We start from the raw sequence: 22,673 nt of genomic DNA, 5'->3' as shown, positions 1-22,673 counted from the left end.
TTTTTCCTGATTTCCTTTTCGGAGTTCTCTTTGTTAGTGTAGAGGAATCCTACTGATTTTTGTATGTCAATCTTGTAACCTGCTGCTTTGCTGAATCCTACTATTAGTTCCGATAGCTTTTTTGCAGAATCTCTGGGATTTTTTCTATGGACAGGATCATATTATCTGCTTATAGAAATAGTTTTACTTCTTCCTTACCAATTTGGATGCCTTTTATTTCCCTTTCTTGCCTTATTGCTCTGAGTAGGACTTCCAGTACAGTGTTGAATAGGAGTGGTGATAAGGGACATCCTTGTCTGGGTCGCATTGTCAAGGGCAATGTTTTTAGCCTCTCTCCATTGAAAATAATGTTGTCTGTTGGTTTTGTATATAGGCCCTTAATTATGTTGAGAAATTTCTCTTCTATTCCTATTTTGCTGAGAGTTTTTATCAGGAATGGGTGTTGGATTTTATCAAATGCCTGTTCTGTATCGACTGATATGATCAAGTGGTTCTTTTTCTTTGTTTTATTTGTCTGGTTAATTATGTTGATTAGTTTTCTAATGTTTAACCATCTTTGCATACTTGGTGTGAATGCTACTTGGTCATGATGCATTATTATTATTATTTTCTTTTTTTTATGGTGCTGGATTCTCCTGCTGATAATTTTTGCGTCTATATTCATGAGAGATATGCTGGCCTATAATTTTCTTTTTTAGTGTTGTCTTTGCCTGGCTTTGGTATCAGGGTTATGTTTGTTTCATAGAATGAGTTCAGAAGTATTCCTTCCTTTTCTGTGTCCTGGAATACTTTGAGTAGAATTGGTGTCAGCTCTTTTCTGAATGTTTGATAGATTCTCCAGTGAAACCATCTGGGCCAAGGCTTTTTTGTTGTTGGAAGTTTTTTTTTGTTTTTTGTTTTTTTAATGACTTCTTCAGTTTATACTTTTGTAATGAGTCTGTTCAATTTCCTGCCTCAGTTTGTGTTAGTTGAGGTGGATAATGTGTTTCTAGAAATTTGTCCGTTTCTTCTAGGTTTTCAAATTTGTTGGAGTTTAGTTCTTCATGGTATTCTGTTATGATCCTTTTTATTTCAGCTGGTTCTGTTGTAATGTCATTCCTTTCATTTTTTATTTGTGTTATTTGCAAATTCTCCCTCTTTTCCTTTATCAATTTGGCCAGTGGTTTGTCAATTTTAATCCTTTCAGAGAACCAACTTCCAGCCTTACTGATTCTATTGTTTTTCTGTTTCATTTATTTCTGTCCTAATCTTTATTATTTCCTTTCTTCAGGTGACTGTGGGCTTTTTTGATGCTCTTTTTCTATTTATTGGGGTCATAGGGTTCAGGTGTTGATTTTGGCTCTTCTTTTTTGATGTGTGCATTATTGCTATAAATTGACCTCCGAGCACTACTGTTGCTGTGTCCAAAAGGTTTTGGTATGTTGTGTTTTCATTCTAATTTGACTTTAGAAATTTTTTTTTTCCATTTTTTAATTTTTTCTGTTACCCAGTGGTTTTTAAGCAGGGTGTTATTCAGTTTCTATGTGTATGATTTTATTTCCTTTCTTCCCGTTACTGATTTCTAACTTTATAACATTGTGATCCAGGAAGGTGCTTTTTATTATTTCAGAGTTTTTAATTTATTGAGGCTTGCTTTCTGACCTAATATATGGTCTACTCTGGAGAATGATCCATGTGGGCTGGAAAAGAATATATACTGTGCTGTTGGGTGGAATGTTCTGTATATGTCTATGGGATGAAGTTGATCAGTTGTGTTGTTTAGATCTTCTGCATCTTTGTTGAGTTTCTTTATAGTTCTGTCTTTCATCAAAAGTGTTGTATTAAAGTCTCCTATTATTGTGAATTTGTCTGTTTCTCTTTTCAATTCTGTTAAAGTTTGTTTTATGTATCTTGGAGCTCTAACTGGGTTCATAGATATTTATTATTGTTATGTCCCCTTGTTGGATTTAATCATTATATAATGCCCTTCCTTCTCTCTCATGCTGGTTTTTGCTTTAATGTCTGTTTTATCAGAGATTAATATTGCCGCTCCTGTGCTTTTTTGGTCACCGTTTGCTTGATACATTTTTTTCCATCCATTTATTCTTAGCTTATTTTTACCTTTGTGTCTAAGGTATGTCTCTTGTAGGCATCATATTGATGGGTTGTGTTTTCTTATCCATTTGCCACTCTCTGTGTCTTGACTCATGGATTTAATCCATTTATATTCAGTGTAATTATCATTAGGTATGAATTTACTGAAGACATTTTGTTGTGCTTTTCTTTTTGTGTGTGTGGTGTTGATGATTTCTTTGTTCTGTATACTTTTCTGTGCCGAGTTGTTTTTGTTTATGGATTTTCTTTTCAGTTTCTCTGTTGCTGTTGATTTTGTGTTTATTGAGTCTTTGTGATTTTCTTTTTTATTTTGGTGAGAAAGTTTATTAGTTTTCTTTGTGATTACCCTGAAACTTACTTTTATCTTCCTAGGTTTAAAACAGTCCGTTTTATCTTATATCACCTTGACTTCCTCTCCATATGGAGGTTCTGTAACTACACCATTTATTTTCCCTTTTATTTTGAAGTTGCTGTTGTTTACAGGTTGACATCTCTGGTTTCCTGTATTCAGTCATGTAGCTTTATTTTATTTTTGAGAATTCTTTATCTTGGTTGGTATCTGGGTGATGTTGTCATGTGCCTTAATCTCAGGTTGTTCTCTGACATTGTTTGTTCTGTGTTGAAGGACTCCCTTTGCATTTCTTCTTGTAAGATTGGTCTGGTTTTCACAAATTCCTTTAATTCTGTTTATCTGGAAATGTCCTAATGTCACTATTGTACCTAACAACAACATTTGAGAGACAGTTTTGCTGGATATATAATTCTTGACTGGCATTTTTTTGTTTGTTTCAGGGTTTTATATATGTCATCCCAATACCTTCTTGCCTGCATGGTTTCTGCTGAGAAATCAGAGCTTAGTCTTATTGGTTCCGCTTTGTAGGTAATATTTTCCAAGCTGCTCTCAGGATCCTTTCTTTGTCGTTGCTTTTGGTTTTGGCAAGTTTGATTATATGGCTTGGTGGTTTTCTTTTGTGGTTTACCCTATATGGGATTCTACAGGCTTCTTGGGTGATGTTTTCTGGCAGCGAATCTTTAAAAAATTTTCTCTGTGCTTTTTTTTCCCCCCTTCCTATTCTGCAATTCTAATCACATGTAAATTATTCCTCTTTATAGTGTCCCACATAACTATTAGGCTTTTTCATTTTCTTCATTTTTTTGTTTGTTTCTGATTATTCCTCAAGCAGATTGGTATCAAGGGATTTGTCCTGTATTTCACTGATTCTCTCTTCCACTGACTCAATTCTACTCCTTTATCCTTCCAATACGTTATCTATTTCTGAAATTTTAGTGTTAATCTTCTAGATTTCTGTCTGTTAGGTTTTTAATTATTTATTTTGTCATTTTGCCCTTGTATTCTTTTCTTGAATTCCTTTAGAGTTTTGTCTGTGTTTGCCTTGGTTTTATCTGTGTTCTCTTTGATCTCTTTCAGGATCCTATATGTAAGTCTTTTGAATTTCTTTTCAGGTAGTTTATTTACTATCTCTTTGGGACAGTTTTCTGTCTCTTTATTTTGGTCACTTGCTTTTACCAGCTTGTCTAATTTCTGTTACATGATTTGATAATATCTGTTGTCTTTGAGGCATTAAGGTGCTATTGTATTTATTGATTGATTTTATGTTTGCTTTATTTCATTTTGTTATATCTGGGCTGACAGGGCTTACGTGGTGTTCTGGCCGTAGGTCTGACAGCATCAGAGCACTTGCCACCTGTCTGGTGAGCGAGGCAGCGGCTGGTAGTGTGAGTGCGGGTCTCTGTTCGTGACCGTGCTAGGCGACTGTGGGAGGCTTGGGCAGGTGTTGGCTGCTGTCTGTGATCTGTTCCAGTGGGGCGGACTCGGGCAGTTGCATTTGTGAAGTGAGTAGGGCTTTAGGTGTGGTGGGTGTGATGGGCAAGCAAGAACATAGCCACCATCAATCCTCCAGTTGGAGAGGCGGGGGCCCTTTGGGTGGCAAGTGGGTGGGTACGTGGGAATGCGCTCACAGCTAGTCACTGGGTAGGGTGTGCGGGAACAGGCATCAGGTAGCCATGGGTACGCAGGTGTGTGACTATGTGGGCACGTAGTTACCACTACTCAACTGGTCGGGAGCGGCTGGCTCCTCGACAGATTCAGTGGGTGAGAGGGGCAAGGCGAGCGGCCAGTGTCTTGCCGGAGAAACCTACCACCACCACTTAGCAGGCTTGGCAGGGGGGAAGGGTTGAGGGGAGCAGCCTATTGGCCTTACACGGTAACAAGAGCCAAGTATTTTATCGGTAATTTAAGCAATTTTCTAAGGTAATTTTAACTAGATGTACTTTTTGCCTTTCATAAGCTAAACACTTCTCTCCCATAAGGTATAGCTTCGTTGTATGTTCTATGCTTAACAGGCTTTTTATTCACGTTTACACAATAACAAAATAATTCAAGTATAACCTGACCAAAAACAAAAACCCACTGCTATCGAGTCAATTCTGACTCATAGTGACCCCATAGGGTTTCCAAGGCTATAATCTCTACAGAAGCAGACTGCCACATTTTTCTCCTGAGGAGCCGCTCATGGTTTTGAACTGCGTTCTTGTGGTTAGCAGTTACTTTAACCACTGTACCACCAGGGCCAGTAGGATGCATAAACTGATCAAGCTCACCTGATTTTTCTGTTCCCTATAGTTTGAATTTTGTATAGGACAGTAGTATGTAATAGACACTCAATGACCGTTTTTGGTAGGAAGGAAGGAAAAGAGATGGGGTGAGAAAAGAAGGAGCAGTATTGTGGACCTGCCAGTCAACAAGCCAGACTAAAAAGGCAGGTATGATGAGGTGTTGATAGGCAAATGGTAGTTGACTTAGGAGCATTTATACATTCTTTTTTTTTTTTACCTGCTTAGAGCATCATGTAGTTTGATAACATTTCCCAAATTGTTATATGATATGTAATCTTATGAAGTCCCTGGGTGGAGCAGACAGTTAATGCATTCAGCTACTAATCGAAAGGTTGAAGGTTCAAGTCTACCCAGAGACACCTCAGAAGAAAGGTCTGATGATCTACTTCTGAAAAATTAAAAACCCTATCTAGCACTGTTCTACTCTGACACACGTGGGGCCACCATGAGTGGGAGTATACTCAATGGCAACTGGTAATGTGATCTTATACTTTTTCTTAATCATATTATTATTTTCATGATTGTTGTTAAGATATTTTAAGCATAATGCAAAAGAGTATGGCTCTGTATGTAAATGGTAAAAATACAGCTTTTACTACAAATTCAGGAGTTATTATCAGGCAGATTAAATTTTTATCATCTTTTTCATTACCTAGGTTGTTCTCAGTATCCTAAATGAGCAGTCATTACTCTTCCCAGCTACCTCTGATGATAACTCACTTTTTAAACTCATTCATTGGACAGGTTTTATAGCAGCAGACATCAAAGGCACAGGTTCCTGGACTCAGCTGTATTTGATTACTGATTACCATGAAAATGGATCTCTCTATGACTTCCTGAAATGTGCTACACTAGACACCAGAGCCCTGCTGAAGCTGGCATATTCAGCTGCCTGTGGCTTATGCCATCTCCACACAGAAATTTATGGCACCCAAGGAAAGCCTGCAATTGCTCATCGAGACCTAAAAAGCAAAAACATTCTCATCAAGAAAAATGGAAGTTGTTGTATTGCCGACCTGGGTCTTGCTGTTAAATTCAACAGGTAAGTAGCTCTTTGCCTAGTTGTTTTGAAATTATTTTAATTTCCAAAAGATATTTGTATTCAGGAATGTGGAACTCCAAAAATCTGTGCATGTGTTCATATACATATATAGTTACTATATAGTTGATTTCTTGTTTGTTTATTATTTTCAGAAATTGCATCCTACTATGCATATCGTTCAGTTTCCTATATTTTATTGTCTTAGACATCCTTTCATTTCAGTTTATATAGGTCCACCTCATTCTTTTTAACAGATGCAAAGTTGTGCGTTATATGGACGTACTATTAATTTTTCCCAACTGTTACCCAATTGATGGACACTCAGGTTGTCTCTAGTTTATTTCTGTCATCACAGAAATGGTTTAATAAACATCGTTGTATTATAAGTATTTCTTTAAGGTGGATTCCTAGAGGAGGAGTTAATCACACAAAGGGTCTGTCCGTGTTTAATTTTGGTATATCGCACATTATCCTTTCAGAAAGTGCATCATTTACAGTCTCACAAACAGGCTGTAAGTATGCCATTTCTCCATCCCACTTGATCGTGTTAATATTTTTGAACAATTAGAATTATATAATTTTAGAAAACTATTTTAATTTTGTAACTCTAGAATGCAACAGCCATTTAGCATTTCAGAATTTATTTCAGTTTATAAAAGTACCAGTCTGTAAGTTAAAAGTGAGAGACATTTTAACTTCTTTCCCCTGGTTGATACTGTGTTCTAAACCTATTCCGTTGCTTTTTCATCATTGTAGTGTCTGTTGGCCCAAACGTTCTTCACATACTGTATAAGAAAACATAATGCGTTATTAATCTCTGCCTCAGAGTACAGCACACAGAATCTGTCAGAACTGGAGGCCTAAGCAACAAAGCATTCTTGTCTTCCAACTCTATAATTTAGGACAAAAATTGAAAATCCAATAAACATTCTTTATTACTAATTGTCAATATGATTAAGCATTACTGACAGCAGAACTAAGTAGTATAATTGGACCCATAAAGAAGAAAATGATATCCTGATGTCATGAAGGCTGAGCTTATCACATGAGAATGGTAAAAGTAATTGACTCTTCTCCTAATTTTTATTTTACTATTTACTTCTCCTGGGAATGCCAACTGTTTCTTATATTCAGTGGTGTCCTTAGATTTCTATTTCATTTTACTTCCTTGCTCCCTGAAGTCATTTTTTTCCCTATGAGTGAGTGGTAAGCTTCTTGGAAATTCTATGGGGGCAGTTCTACTCTGTCCTATAGGGTCACTATGAGTCGGAATCAACTTGACGGCACTGGGTTTTAAGCTTCCTGGACTGCATTACTTTCACTCCTATTTGCTCTTCAATCCATTCCGTTCTGGGTTCCACCACTATCATTCCACTGAAAGAGCTCTTACAAGGTCACCAGTGACTTGCCTTCATGTTGTCAACTTACATAACCTCAGCAGCATCCAACAGTGTTGACTCTTTTCCCTTAATTGAATACTTGCTTCTCTCTGCATCTGTAACTTAACACTCTTGGTTTCTTTTTACTTCTCCAGATGTTCCTTCTCTGTCTCTTTGCGGGCTCATCCACCTGACAACCAAATGTGGGAGTTCATAAAGGCTCAGCCTCAGGCCCTCTCCTCAATAATAATCTCTCCTTAGGTGACATTATCTATGCCCATGGTTTTAATTCACTCTCTATATAAAAAACAAGAAGGAAAAGGTGCTAGCCAAATAAAACTATGTGTATACATTATTCACAACTAGTTTTGTTGTTGTTAGGTGCCGTTGAGACAGTTCTAGCTTGTAGCAGCCCTATGTACAGCAGAACAAAATGTGGCTCGGTCCCGCGCCATCCTCACGATCGTCGTTACGCTTGAGCCTATTGTTGCGGCCACTGTGTCGATCCATTTCATTGGGGGTCTTCCTCTTTTTCACTGACCCTCCACTTTACCAAGCATGACATCCTTCTGCAGGGACTGGACCCTCCTGATAACATGTCCAAAGTACATGAGATGAAGTCTCACCATCCTTGCTTCTAAGGAGCGTTCTGGCTGTACCTCTTCTAAGACAGATTTGTTTGTTCTTCTGACAGTTCATGGTATATTCAGTATTCTTCACCAACACTGTAATTCAAAGGCATCAATTCTTCCTTGGTCTTCCTTATTCATTGTCAAAGAGTAAAGCTCAAAATAGAATTTGATGTTTAACGGTTAGCTCTTACATACACGATCATGTTTTCTGCTGAATTGTAAGCAGCATGAAGGCAAGTCTTTTTTGTTTTTAATCCCCAGTATCTAGTACAGCCCCACAGGTCTTGTCAGTTTGTTGCATTGCAGAGGCTTGAGTGTTGCTGTGATGCTGGAAGCTATGCCACTGGTATTTCAAATACCAGCAGGGTCATCTATGGTAGACAGGTTTCAGTGGAGCTTCCAGACTAAGACTAGGAAGAGGGACCTGGCGGTCTAAAAAAATTAGCCAGTGAAAACCTTATGAATAGCAGCAGAACATTGTCTGGTATAGTGCCGGAAGATAAGCCCCCATGTTGGAAGACACTGAAAATACAACTGGGGAAGAGCTGCCTCCTTAAAGTAGGATTGACATTAATGATGTGGATGGAGTCAGGGTTTCAGGACCTTCATTTGCTGAGGTGACATAACTCAAAATGAGAAGAAACAGCTGCAAACATCCATTATAAATCAGAGCGTGAAATGTAAGAAGTATGATTCCAGGAAAATTGGAAGTCATCAAAAATAGAATGGATTATCAATTGATGCAGAAAAGGCATTTGACAAAGTCCAACACCCATTCATGATAAAAACTCTTACCAAAATAGGAATTGAAGGAAAATTCCTCAACATAATAAAGGGCATCTATGCAAAGCCAACAGCCAATATCACTCTAAATAGAGAGAACCTGAAAGCATTTCCCTTGAGAACAGGAACCAGACAAGGATGCCCTTTATCACCGCTCTTATTCAACACCGTGTTGGAAGTCTTAGCCAGGGCAATCAGGCTAGACAAAGAAATAAAAGGTATCCGGATTGGCAAGGAAGAAGTAAAGTTATCACTATTTGCAGATGACATGATTATATACACAGAAAACCCTAAGGAATCCTCCAGAAAACTACTGAAACTAATAGAAGAGTTTGGCAGAGTCTCAGGTTATAAAATAAACATACAAAAATCACTTGCATTCCTCTACATCAACAAAAAGAACACCGAAGAGGAAATAACCAAATCAATACCATTCACAGTAGCCCCCAAGAAGATAAGATACTTAGGAATAAATCTTACCAAGGATGTAAAAGACCTATACAAAGAAAACTACAAAGCTCTACTACAAGAAATTCAAAAGGACATACTTAAGTGGAAAAACATACCTTGCTCATGGATAGGAAGACTTAACATAGTAAAAATGTCTATTCTACCAAAAGCCATCTATACATTTAACGCACTTCCGATCCAAATTCCAATGTCATATTTTAAGGGGATAGAGAAACAAATCACCAATTTCATATGGAAGGAAAAGAAGCCCCGGATAAGCAAAGCACTACTGAAAAAGAAGAAGAAAGTGGGAGGCCTCACCTTACCTGACTTCAGAACCTACTATACAGCCACAGTAGTCAAAACAGCCTGGTATTGGTACAACAACAGACACATAGACCAATGGAACAGAATTGAGAACCCAGACGTAGATCCATCCACGTATGAGCAGCTGATATTTGACAAAGGACCAGTGTCAATTAACTGGGGAAAAGATAGCCTTTTTAACAAATGGTGCTGGCATAACTGGATATCCATTTGCAAAAAAATGAAACAGGACCCATACCTCACACCATGCGCAAAAACTAACTCCAAGTGGATCAAAGACCTAAACATAAAGACTAAAACGATAAAGATCATGGAAGAAAAAATTGGGACAACCCTAGGGGCCCTAATACAAGGTATAAACAGAATACAAAACATTACCAAAAATGATGAAGAGAAACCCGATAACTGGGAGCTCCTAAAAATCAAACACCTATGCTCATCTAAAGACTTCACCAAAAGAGTAAAAAGACCACCTACAGATTGGGAAAGAATTTTCAGCTATGACATCTCCGACCAGTGCCTGATCTCTAAAATCTACATGATTCTGTCAAAACTCAACCACAAAAAGACAAACAACGCAATCAAGAAGTAGGCAAAGGATATGAACACACATTTCTCTAAAGAAGATACTCAGGCAGCCAGCAGATACATGAGAAAATGCTCTTGATCATTAGCCATTAGAGAAATGCAAATTAAAACTACGATAAGATTCCATCTCACACCAGCAAGGCTGGCATTAATCCAAAAAACACAAAATAATAAATGTTGGAGAGGCTGCGGAGAGATTGGAACTCCCATACACTGCTGGTGGGAATGTAAAATGGTACAACCACTTTGGAAATCTATCTGGCGTTATCTTAAAAAGTTAGAAATAGAACTACCATACAACCCAGAAATCCCACTCCTCGGAATATACCCTAGAGATACAAGAGCCTTCACACAAACAGATATATGCACACCCATGTTTATTGCAGCTCTGTTTACAATAGCAAAAAGTTGGAAGCAACCAAGGTGTCCATCAACGGATGAATGGGTAAATAAATTGTGGTATATTCACACAATGGAATACTACGCAGCGATAAAGAACAGTGACGAATCTCTGAAACATTTCATAACATGGAGGAACCTGGAAGGCATTATGCTGAGCGAAATTAGTCAGAGGCAAAAGGACAAATATTGTATAAGACCACTATTATAAGATCTTGAGAAATAGTAAACCTGAGAAGAACACATACTTTTGTGGTTACGAGGCGGGGAGGGTGGGAGAGGGTTTTTTATTGATTAATCAGTAGATAAGAACTGCTTTAGGTGAAGGGAAAGACAACACTCAATACATGGAAGGTCAGCTCAATTGGACTGGACCAAAAGCAAAGAAGTTTCCAGGATAAAATGAATGCTTCAAAGCTCAGCGGAGCAAGCGTGGTGGTCTGGGGAACATGGTTTGAGGGGACTTCTAAGTCAATTGGCAAAATAATTCTATTATGAAATCATTCTGCATCCCACTTTGAAATGTGGCGTCTGGGGTCTTAAATGCTAACAAGCAGCCATCTAAGATGCAGCAATTGGTCTCAACCCACCTGGAGCAAAGGAAAATGAAGAACACCAAGCCCACACGGCAACTAAGAGCCCAAGAGACAGAAAGGGCCACATGAACCAGAGACCTACATCATCCTGAGACCAGAAGAACTAGTTGGTGCCCGGCCACAATCGATGACTGTCCTGACAGGGAGCACAGCAGAGGACCCCTGAGGGAGCAGGAGATCAGTGGGATGCAGACCCCAAATTCTCATAAAAAGACCAAACTTAATGGTCTGACTGAGACTGGAGGAATCCCGGCGGCCATGCTCTCCAGACCTTCTGTTGACACAGGACAGGAACCATCCCCGAAAACAACTCATCAGAAATGAAAGGGACTGGTCAGCAGGTGGGAGAGAGACGCTGATGAAGAGTGAGCTAATTATATCAGGTGGACACTTGAGATTGTGTTGGCAACTCTTGTCTGGAGGGGGGATGGGAGGATAGAGAGAGAGGGAAGCCGGCAAAATTGTCAAGAAAGGAGAGACTGAAAGGGCTGACTCAAGACGGGGAGAGTAAGTGGGAGTAGGGAGTGAGATGTATGTAAACTTATATGTGACAGACTGATTGGATTTGTAAACGTTCACTTGAAGCTTAATAAAAGTTATTAAAAAAAAATAGAATGGAATGCATAAAGATCGATATCCTAAGCATTAGCTGAAATGGACTGGTATTTGCCCATGTTGAATCGAACAGTTGTATGGTCTGCTATGCCGGAAATGACATATTGAAGAGGAATTGTGTCATATTCATCATCAAAAAGGACATTTCAGGATTTGTCTTGAAGTACAACGCTGTCAGTGATGATATAATATCCATACGCCTACCAGGAAGACCAGTTAATACAACTGTTATTCAAATTTGGAGCCTTGGTGGCACAGTGGTTAAGCATTTGGCTGCTAACCAAAAGGTCAGCAGTCCAAATTCACCAGCCACTCTTTGGAAACCCTGTGGGGCAGTTCTGCTCTGTCCTGTAGGGTCACTGTGGGCCAGAATTAACAGCAAATGGTTTTTTATTCAAATTTAGAAACCAACCAATAATGCCAAAGATGAGGAAATTGAAGATTTTTACCAACTGTTGCAGTCTGAAATTGATCAAACATGCAGTCTAGATGCATTGATAATTACTGGTGATTGGAATGCAAAAGTTGGAAATGAAGAAAGATTGATAGTCGGAAAATACGGCCTTGGTGATAGAAACAGTGCCAGAGATCACATGATAGAATTTTGTATGACCAACAACTTCTTCATTGCAAATACCGTTTTCAGCAATATTAACAGCAACTATACACATGGACCTCACCAGATGGAATATACAGGAATCAAATTGACTACATCTGTGGAAAGAGACAATGGAGAACTCAGGTCATCAGAACAAGGCCAGGGGCAGACTGCAGAACAGACCATCAGTTGCTCATATGCAAATTCAAGTTGAGGCTGAATAAAATCCGAGCAAGCCTACAAGAGCCAAAATACGACCCTGAGTATATCCCACCTGAATTTAGAGACCCTCTCAAGAATAGACTTGAGACATTGACTGTTAATACCAAAGACCAGACGAGTCGTGGAATGGCATCAAGGACATACTTGCAGAAAGCAAAAGGTCATTAAAAAGACGGGAAAGAAAGAAAAGACCAAAATGGATGTCAGAGGAGACTTTGAAACTTGCTTCTGAACATAGAGTAGCTAAAGTGAACAGAAGAAATGAAGTAAAAGAGCTGAAGCAAAGATTTCAAAGGGCAGCTTGAGAAAACAAAGTAAAACATTATAATGAAATGTGCAAAGACCTGGAGTTAGAAAACCCAAAAGGGAAGAAAACATATTCGGTATTTCTCAAGCTGAAAGAACTAAAGAAGAAGAATTCAAGCCCTGAGGTGCAATATTGAAGAATTCTATGGGGAAAATGATGAACGATGCAGAGGGCCATCAAAAGAAGATGGAAGGAGTAAATAGAGTCACTGTACCAAAAAGAATTAGTCAGTGTTCAGCCATTTCAGGAGGTACTGATGATACTGAAGGAAGAAGTCCAAGCTGCACTGAAGGGAATCGCGAAAAACAAGGCTGTAGGAATTGACGGCATACCATTTGAGATGTTTCAACAAACAGATGCAGCGCTGGAGGTGCTCACTTGTCTGTGTCAGGAGAAATTTGGAAGACAGCTTCCTGGCCAACTGACTAGAAGAGATCTGTATTTTTGCCCATTCCAAAAAAAAAAGGTGATCCAACAGAATGTAGAAATTATCAAACAATATCATTATTACAGCACACAAGTAAAATTTTGCTGAATATCATTCAAAAGTGGTTGCAGCAGTACAGCCACAGGGAACTGCCAGAAGTTCAAGCCAGATTAGAAGAGGGCATGGAACAAGGGATATCATTGCTGATGTCAGATGGCTCCTGGCTGAAAGCAGAGAATACCAGAAAGGTGTTTACCTGTGTTTTATTGACTATGCAAAGACATTTAGCTATGTGGATCATAACAGATTACGGATAACACTGTGAAGAATGTGAATTTCAGAATACTTAATTATACTCATGAGGAACCTGTACATAGACCAAGAGGCAGTCATTTGAACAGAACAAGGGGATACTGTGTAGTTTAAAGTCAGGAAAGGTGTGCATCAGGGTTGTATCCTTTCACGATACTTATTCAATCTATATGCCGAGCAAATAATCCAAGAAGCTGGACTATGTGAAGAAGAACACAGCATCAGGATTGGAGGAAGACTCATTAACAACCTGCATTACACAGATGACAGACAACCTTACTTGCTGAAACTGAAGAGGACTTGAAGCACATATTGATGAAGATCAAAGACTGCAGCCTTCAGTATGGATTACACCTCAATATAAGAAAACAAAAATCCTCACAACTGGACCAATAAGCAACATGATAAACAGGAAAAATTGAAGTCGGGGATTTCATTTTACTTGCAATCCCAATCAACACCCATGGAAGTAGCCATCAAGAAATCAGCGCATTGCATTGGGCAAATCTGCTGCAAAAGACTGCTTCAAAGTGTTTAAAAAAAAAAAGCAAAGATGTCAATTTGAGGACTAAGGTGCGCCTGACCCAAGCCACAGTATTTTCAATCACCTCATATGCACGCGAGAGCTGGATAATGAATAAGGAAGATCAAAGAATTGATGCCCTTGAATTACGGTGTTGGTGAAGAATATTGAATATACCATGGACTGCCAGAAGGATGAACAAACCTGTCTTGGAAGAAGAATAGTCAGAATGTTCCTTAGAAGCGAGGATGGTGAGACTTCATCTCAAATACTTTGGACATGTTATCGGGAGGGACCAGTCCTTGGAGAAGGATGTCATGCTTGGTAAGGTCAGCAAAAAAGAGGAAGCCCCTCAACAAGGTGAACTGACACAGTGGCTGCAACAATGGGCTCAAGCATAAGAACTATGAGGATGGTGTGGGACTGGGCAGATTTTCATTCTGTTGTACGTAGGGACACTATGAGTCAGAGCCGACTCAGTGGCACCTGACAACAGCAATGTCTAGTACAGGACTTGATCCATAGGAAAAGCTCAGCAAATATTTATTGAATATTTTTTCTGTATTTTTTTTAGACTTTTTGTTATAAAAAATTTTGAAAATACAGAAAGAATGAACACTTAAATTTATTTATTTATTTATTTGTTTGTTTGTTTGTTTGTTTCTAATCTGGTATTCTTTCCAAGGCACTGCAAAAGTGAGCGACATACAATGCAAATTATGGATAACACTGTGAAGAATGTGGGAAATTAAATAAAGGTGTAACTGTGGGCTGATGTTAATATGAATCTTTGAGTGCCTATTTAATGGGCTTTTTCACATTTTATATTCTCATTCCCTACTTGCAGTCTTGAAATACATGAAGAACTGAGAATGGCAAAAGTAAATGATTCCTTTCAATTTATTTTCACTTTCTTTTTTTCTGGGTCATACTCAGTTGTACTGTTGCTTATGTTCAGTATTATCCTCTTTGTTAAACAGTACCAAATTTATTTGGTGGCAAAACCTACCTGAACTGATGTGAGGTGTTTGTCTTTATTTATCCAGCTTATCATGAATATTCATACTTAGTGTTTTACTTTAGACACAGTAATGAGTTTGATTAAGAGTGCTGCTCCAGACCTTGCTGGGGCTGTTCCATAACATGTAGCATATATTTACTTTTATAAAATCTGAAAGATTTTAAATTTCAAAATACAGCTGACCCCAAGGATTTCTGATAAGGAACTGTGGAGGTATATATAGAGACCAACAGTTACACAGTGTGACAAAATAGAAGATTCACTCTTTCATCAATATGGACCTCAACATGTATGTTGTCTTTCTGCTGTTTCAGTGATACAAATGAAGTTGACGTGCCCTTGAATACCAGGGTGGGTACCAAACGCTATATGGCTCCAGAGGTGTTAGATGAAAGCCTGAATAAAAACCATTTCCAGCCGTACATAATGGCTGACATCTATAGCTTTGGCCTGATCATTTGGGAAATGGCTCGTCGTTGTATCACAGGAGGTAGGAATTTGGGGTAGTGTGGTTCTGGTTATACTTGTATACCCATCGTTGTAAAAATAATTGCTCCAGTTATATAATTTAAATATTATGTGAGTCAGGGGCCCCCAAGACCACCTCTAGGTTCAGTGATTCTCTAGAAGGACTCACAGGATTCAACATACACTTGTAGTCACCTAAGATTTATTACAGCGAAAGGACACAAAGCAAAAGCAGCAAAGGGTAAGAGCACTGAGGCGAAGTCCAGAGAAAACCAGGCATATGCTTCCAAAAAGGAGCCCTGGTGGCACAGTGGTGAAGTGCTTGGCTACTGACGGAAAGGTCGGCGGTTCGAACCCACCAGCTGCTCTGCAGGAGAAAGATGTGGCAGTCTGCTTCGGTAAAGATCGTTGTTGTTAGTTTTGTTGTTATGTGCTGTTGGGTCACTTCTGACTTAGAACCACCCTGTGTACAACAGAACGGAACACTGCCAAGTCCTGTACCATCCTCACAATCATTATTATGCTTAAACCCATTGTGGCAGCCACTGTGTCAGTCCATCTCATTGAAAGTCTTCCCCTTTTTTGCTCACCCTCTACTTTACCAAGCATGATGTCCTTCTCCAGAGACTGATCCCTCTGTAGAGATTACAGCCTTGGAAACTCTGTGGGGCAGTTCTACTCTGCCCTGTATGGTCGGTCACTATGTGTTAAAACTGACTTGGCGGCACAAGTCTTTTTGTTTGTGTTTCCAAAAGTCCTCTCCCAGTGGAATTTCACAGTACATGCTTAACTCCAGTAAGAAGCTGTGATAACCTGTGGTAAATATTGTCATCCAGGGAAACTCGTTAGAGACCCTGCACCCAAGCTTTTTATCAGGAACTGGTCACATAGGCATCCTCTGCCCTGCATGTACCAAAATTCCAGACTCCCAGAAGGAAAGCAAGTGTTCAGCATAAACCACATTGTACAAACAGTTTAGACACAGAGGGCTGCTCTTACCTTTTTGAGAAAGTTTTATATTGCTGTGGGGAACTGCTTACCAACCGTGTTCCTGGATACCAGCCCAGGGCCATCTCACAAGCAGCATTTTCTAAGTACAGCACCCTCAGACCTGCTCTCTTAACTCTTTTTTGCCCATCATGTTAAGTCTACCAGACCAAACTGCATTCATTAGTGGAGCAGTCATGTAAGAAAGTGATTAAATTTAAGGAAAGTGAGCAATTTGTCTTGCTTTTTCTAAGAGATATTAGTGATATACCCTTTGTGGATAGACTGTATCACAGTTGTCCTGGGGACCTTTATGGAGGTAGATGAAATAATTGAACATAAACAAGAGAAGAACATGTAATTACTATTGAAGGTGACTCATCCACTTTGTAATTTTTGTAGCCTTTATGTAGGAATCCATTTTAGTTTCAAAGTTCAGTGAGAGATGCTGAATAGATATATTTTGTCCGGTCACCATTTTTGTGCCCAATATGTGTTTTTCATTATTTACAGGGATCGTAGAGGAGTACCAGTTGCCATATTACAACATGGTACCCAGTGATCCTTCATACGAAGATATGCGTGAGGTTGTGTGTGTCAAACGTTTGCGGCCAATTGTGTCTAATCGATGGAACAGTGATGAAGTAAGTGGAACTCAGCCCCTTGAAGAAGTGATTGGTAAGTCTTGCCAAAGATATTCACCTGCTCACTACCTTCTCTTTACTTTTTCAGTGCCTACGAGCAGTTTTGAAGCTAATGTCAGAATGCTGGGCCCACAATCCAGCCTCTAGACTTACAGCGTTGAGAATCAAGAAAACACTTGCCAAAATGGTGGAATCCCAGGATGTAAAGATTTGACAGTTACACAGTCATGAAGAGAAATTCTAGACTGGAACTGTTTGCCCCCAAGGAATGGGGAGAATAAGGATGTTAACTTGGTTCTCAGACTCTTTCCTCACTACACCTTCACGGGCTGCTAACATTAAACCTTTCAGTACTCTGTAGAATACAAGTTGGGAACTTCTAAACACTTCAGTCTTTATATATGGACAGCTTTATTTTAAATGTGGTTTTTGATGCTTTTTCTTTTTAATTTTTTTTTATGAACTGCATCAAGACTTTAATTCTGGTTAAGTCTCCAGTCAAAGTCTGGGTACTGAACTGCCTGTTCATGAAATGGTGCTTTCTGTGAAAGCCTTGAGAAGATAAATGAATTTAGCAGAGATGGAGAAATAATAACTTTTGCCTCTACCTGAGAAAAATGTAATCTGTTTGTATTCTACCTTTGTAAAACAGCCTATAGATTATGATCTGTTTGGGATACCACTTAGTTTATCCTAGTGTGTCATGCCTTTATAATGGGGTGTGTGTGTGTGTGGCCACACATGTACACACCAGGATTATGAATGCACAGGAAGAGATGGGTGGTTTTGTGCTTTAAAAATGCAATATCTGACCAAGATTGGCCAATACTGTAAAAGCCGTTTACCTTACAAATGAGATCAGTTTCCCCGCCCACTTAATTTTTTTAATTAAAAGGTGATCTAAAGGTCAAAAGAAGTTTAAAATGTCTGTAAATTTGGACTTTGTTTTCCTCACCACCATTTTTTTTTTAATAATTATTTTTACGTCATGGAAAGCATCCTGTCCAAAATTGGAACTTCTGATGCCATGAACCTTCTAAAGAAAACACTTCTTATTGAAGTGAATTAATGCATCTGATGGCAATGTAAGTGCCTATAACCATATTCTGTATTCTTCATTCTCAGTAACTTTGAAAGGGAAGTTATTTATATTTTCTGTGTAATGTGCTTTATTTGCAAAGCTCCTGCTCCACCACAGTCGTACTCTTACCCTCATATTGTAGAAAACAGCTTATGTGTACCTCATGTCCCATCCTTAAAAGACAAACTAAAGGATCACCAGAAACAAATGTCACAGAGTGATACGTGAACTTCAGAGTGAATGCATTCGGTGTACTACGTCAAAGCCGAGACTTTGTTTTGTTAAGATGTACTTGAGGCAAAAATCTTTCATTAAGATAATATTTCAATTTTCCTTCATGAAAGGAACCACTAATTAGAAATTTATATGTTGAAACTTATATAAATTTATCAACAACTGTTAAATACGTTTGAGACATCTAAATTATTTGAAATTTTTGGTTTTATGATTTCTGTTCCATAACTTGCTAAGAAAATGAAGAGTCGGGGGGGGAAAATCAGTATCTATTCTGTATCTATATGTATACTTTATAGATGTTATTCAATAAAATTCTACGTATTTTGTAGATGCCTTGTTATCCCAAGAAATATTTCTTATTAAAGTTATTATACTTCTGTCCTATTCTGAAAAGGCTCATGGGTGCATCAAGTCAGTTTCCTTTGAATGAAAAATAAAATAAATGTGATGATACCACAACATACTCCAAAAGCTTTAAATTAAAGGGAGGAGAGTCAACATTTGTCCGTCCATTACAGATAAATTGGCTGGCATTAAGGATGAGACATACATTTGTCTCCATGTCAAATTTCATAAATTTGAAACTTGTTTGGAAAGATTGAACAGTTTTGACTATGTTTGATTAAGTTATGTTTAATTAAAATTTGAAGTGCTCATCATGATAAGTAAGTTTGCATGTTGATAATACCCAATAACTTGTACTTTTATAATGTTTTTTCCCATCTCTATCCTGAGAAATACAGTTAACAAATTGCCTTGTGATTTGAGAGCACTTAGGAGCTCTGATTTGCTCTTAAGTTAACCTTGATTTATTTTTTACTTGAGAAACTATAAATCTTGAAAATCATTTATCTTAGTAAACAAAAAATATGTAAGGAAAGCAAACTTTCCTCTTGGAAGTGTTAAAATGGTAGATGGAAGCAGAAGCTTATAGATAGTATGCAAACTCGAGACTGCTGTAAAGATTTTTTAAAATTTACTTGATTGAATAAAAATGATTAATCTGATAAACTTGTTCAGTAGAAACAATTTGTAGCATACTGTGTTCTTTAAAAAACAAATCCTGCCATATTTGGAATCTTAAAAAGGTTCTGTGATTCTTGTTTTTTCCTTCTCTGCACATGTTAAGTTCATCCAGTAGGTTAATACTGAAAGCATAAGGCAGGTCAGTAAGTAAGTGTAGCATCACAGTTAGTCCTCTGTGATGCCTGGAGGCCATTTGCCCTTCTTAGGTTTTACATTTCAGAAAAAATATATGGCTCTGACAGTCATCCCTTTAAATAATTAAAACATAAAAACAAAACACCAAAACTACCTGAATATAAACAGCAAAAAACGAACCCTCAACATTCTCCTTATAAATTCTCCTTAGACTAAATATCTCTAGAACTAAAAAGGCACACTAAAATTGTCTCCTCCATTTTGTTTATTCTAAGCTTTTATTGTGCTTTCTTACCAATCAAGTTTCTGAAGTATAAATTTTGACTCTGACTTCTCTGGAAATAATTTCACAGAAGATATTTTAATCAACATTTTATGTTGCCTTTCCAATGTCCAGAAGTTTTTCTAAACCTTGAAACTGACCTATATATTTTTTTAATTATGTTTTCTTAGAATGTGTCAGATTTTTAATTTATTCATTCTAACAAATATTCAATACCTTTTTTTTTAGATGCTTTGTTTCTGTTTAGAACAAAAATGCAATTCAGTTTTTAAAGACTCATGTATCTCTGAATTGGCCAGTGATCAAATTTGAAGTTGAATTTATTCCAGGACAAATTTGATAAATTACTTGTGTTTCTTTCCATATATGGAGTTTTGAAATGTTTCTAAATATCTAAAATACTTTTAACCATAGAAACATCAGTTGATTTTTTTTAAGATATTGTTATAGCCCTTGTAATCTTTAAAAGTGGTGGTATTTATTATTTACTTGGGTCAGATATTAAAATATCAGTATAGTGGCTCGTTTTCTGGCCTCATGTTATGAAAGTCATGGTGGAAACTCTACAGAGAGGTGATGTTTTCTTAAAACCAGATTAAATCTAAGGTCAGCATGATGTGAAGCCTCGTGTAATGATCACCCCATGAGGAAAATACAGTGAATACTGCTTTTGCAAAAGATGAAATATATTGTCATCATTTTAGCTTGTGCTCTGTACTATGCTTTAAATGGAATTATTTAAGCCCTTTTAGTGACTTTTGTCCTTGCCCATTTAAAAAGTAAATGTAAGTATATATTATATAAAGTGGAAATACCGTTATAGCTTAATTAGGGAAACTGTACATAAACAATGAAAGAAGGGTAAAAATAAGCAGTTTTATTATGCAGTTGTAAAACACCGGAAATATAGATTCATCTTTGATATGATATGTAACACACTAAATGTATTTTGTACAGCATCTGGTTTAAAAGGTGCCTTATTAAGTTTACCATTAATTGTTTTGTTCTATACACAGATTGTGTCCAATGTATCATTTTGAAGTAAATAACCTTATTTTAGTATACCTTAGTGATGTGTTTTGTGGTACTATACTGGGAAAGTATTGTGTATAAGAAATCACAATGTATGGTGAGATTTTATAACAAATAAGTTAGTGCCACATATGTGTGTTCCTGAGATTTGCACTTCAACTACAGGAATCCAAGATAGCACAGGGAAGGTAAGCGGCCACGTACTCCCTCCCCGTCTGTGTAGATAGAGAAGTGATAAACCTATTATAGTGAAGATTCTCTTTGGTTTAAAAAAAAAATTTTTTTTTCCTCCTGATTTTAAAAATGTGTATTCATTGCAGAAATTTTGGAAAACATAGGAAGGAATAAAGAAGCAAATAAAAATCACTCAAAATTCTAAATCACTCAAAATTCTATCACCTAGACATTGCCGCTATTTATTTACATTTGAATGTCTCTTTACAATCTTTTTTTCTGCGTGTGTGTTTTTTTACAATAGTAAGGTTATAAAATGGCGTTAAATATCTATTGAAAGCATAACTTTTAAAAAATTGGTTGCATGATATTCCACCAAGTAGATAGAATAGTTTATTTCTGCAATTCCCTACTGAATATTTGGATTGTTTCCACTGTTTTGGAAAATACAGCAAATGTATTGAGCATTTTGTATATACATCTGTGTATTTTCTTAGGTTACATCCCTAGAAATGGAACCAATGAATTAAAAAATACAGACTTTTAAAAGATTTTTTGTTTAAATGGGGGGGGGGAGTCTAAGGCTCTTGATAAATACTGCCATACTGCTGCCCAGAAGTGTTTTTCATTCACTCCTACCAGCAGTGTTTGAGAGTGCCCTTCTCACTTCCAGTTTCTGCTAGTAGATGTTAGTGCTTAAATTCCTTGTCCTACAACTGGCATCTTTTACTTAGTATAATGTCATCCAGTTATCTGGCCTTAGCACTTGGCTGCTAACCTAAAGGTTGGTGGTTCAAACCCACCTAGCTGCCAGAGAAAGACCTGGCAATCTGCTTCCATAAAGATTATGGCCAAGAAAACCCTATGGGGCAGCTCTACTCTGTCACATGAAGTCGCTAAGAATCAGAATCAACTCAATGTCGCCCAACAACATGGTGTTTTTCCTGCAGCAAATGCTTTTTTAAAAGCTTACGCTTCAGGGAAGTGAAGCCTTAGGATATCCAGCTTTCATGCTGCCTGCAACAATATTGTTTTCCCTTATGTACTTAGTCTCACCAAGCATCAGAGCTATTTTCAGTTGTATGCAAATGAGTATGAATATCAGTGTACCTCCTGATGGCTTTTCCTAAAACATGTTAAATCTGCGTGTGCATATGTCAGTATCTGTAGGCATATGTATGTACATGTGTGCGTGTGCTACATACATATTTGTGTATATAATGCACATGGGCGCACAGTTGTCGGACACTTCCTATACATAACCAGATACCTTGCAGGATTGGTTCACTGGGTTTGAAAGATCAGGACCATAGTCTCTCGGGACAACTTGGTCAATTGGCATAACATAGTTTATAAAGTTTATGTTCTACATCCTAGTTTGGTGAGTAGTGTCTGGGGTCTCAAAAGTTTGCGAGCAGCTGTCTAAGATACAGCTATTGGTCTCTTCTTGTCTGGAGTAAAAGAAAAAGAAGGAAACCAAAGACTCAAAGGTGAAACTACAGGACTAATAGTCCACACGAACCACTACCTCATTTTTCCTGAGACAGGAAGAAATAGATGGTACCCAGCTACCACCACCAACCATACTGAGCAGGGACGCAGTAGATGGTCCTGGAGAGAATGGGAGAAAAATGTAGAACAAAACTCAAATTCT

At 37.8% G+C, this 22,673-nt stretch overlaps 1 protein-coding gene across 3 annotated transcripts in view; it reads left to right on the top strand.

The window, feature by feature from the left end:
* Window positions 1-21,982, top strand: part of BMPR1A (bone morphogenetic protein receptor type 1A) — a 215,331-nt gene extending 193,349 nt beyond the window's left edge. For all 3 annotated transcript variants that reach the window (XM_003418596.4, XM_010598256.3, XM_010598257.3), the window contains 4 exons: window positions 5,476-5,773; window positions 15,267-15,442; window positions 16,921-17,051; window positions 17,140-21,982. In XM_003418596.4, the coding sequence (XP_003418644.1) occupies window positions 5,476-5,773; window positions 15,267-15,442; window positions 16,921-17,051; window positions 17,140-17,265 (731 nt within the window). In that variant the 3' untranslated portion in view covers window positions 17,266-21,982. The remainder of the gene's footprint in view (window positions 1-5,475; window positions 5,774-15,266; window positions 15,443-16,920; window positions 17,052-17,139) is intronic.
* The last annotated feature ends 691 nt before the right edge of the window (window positions 21,983-22,673 follow it).

Source organism: Loxodonta africana, chromosome 8 (assembly GCF_030014295.1).
Source record: "Loxodonta africana isolate mLoxAfr1 chromosome 8, mLoxAfr1.hap2, whole genome shotgun sequence".
Classification (NCBI taxonomy): domain Eukaryota; kingdom Metazoa; phylum Chordata; class Mammalia; order Proboscidea; family Elephantidae; genus Loxodonta; species Loxodonta africana.
This window is presented reverse-complemented; position numbering and strand designations above follow the sequence as displayed.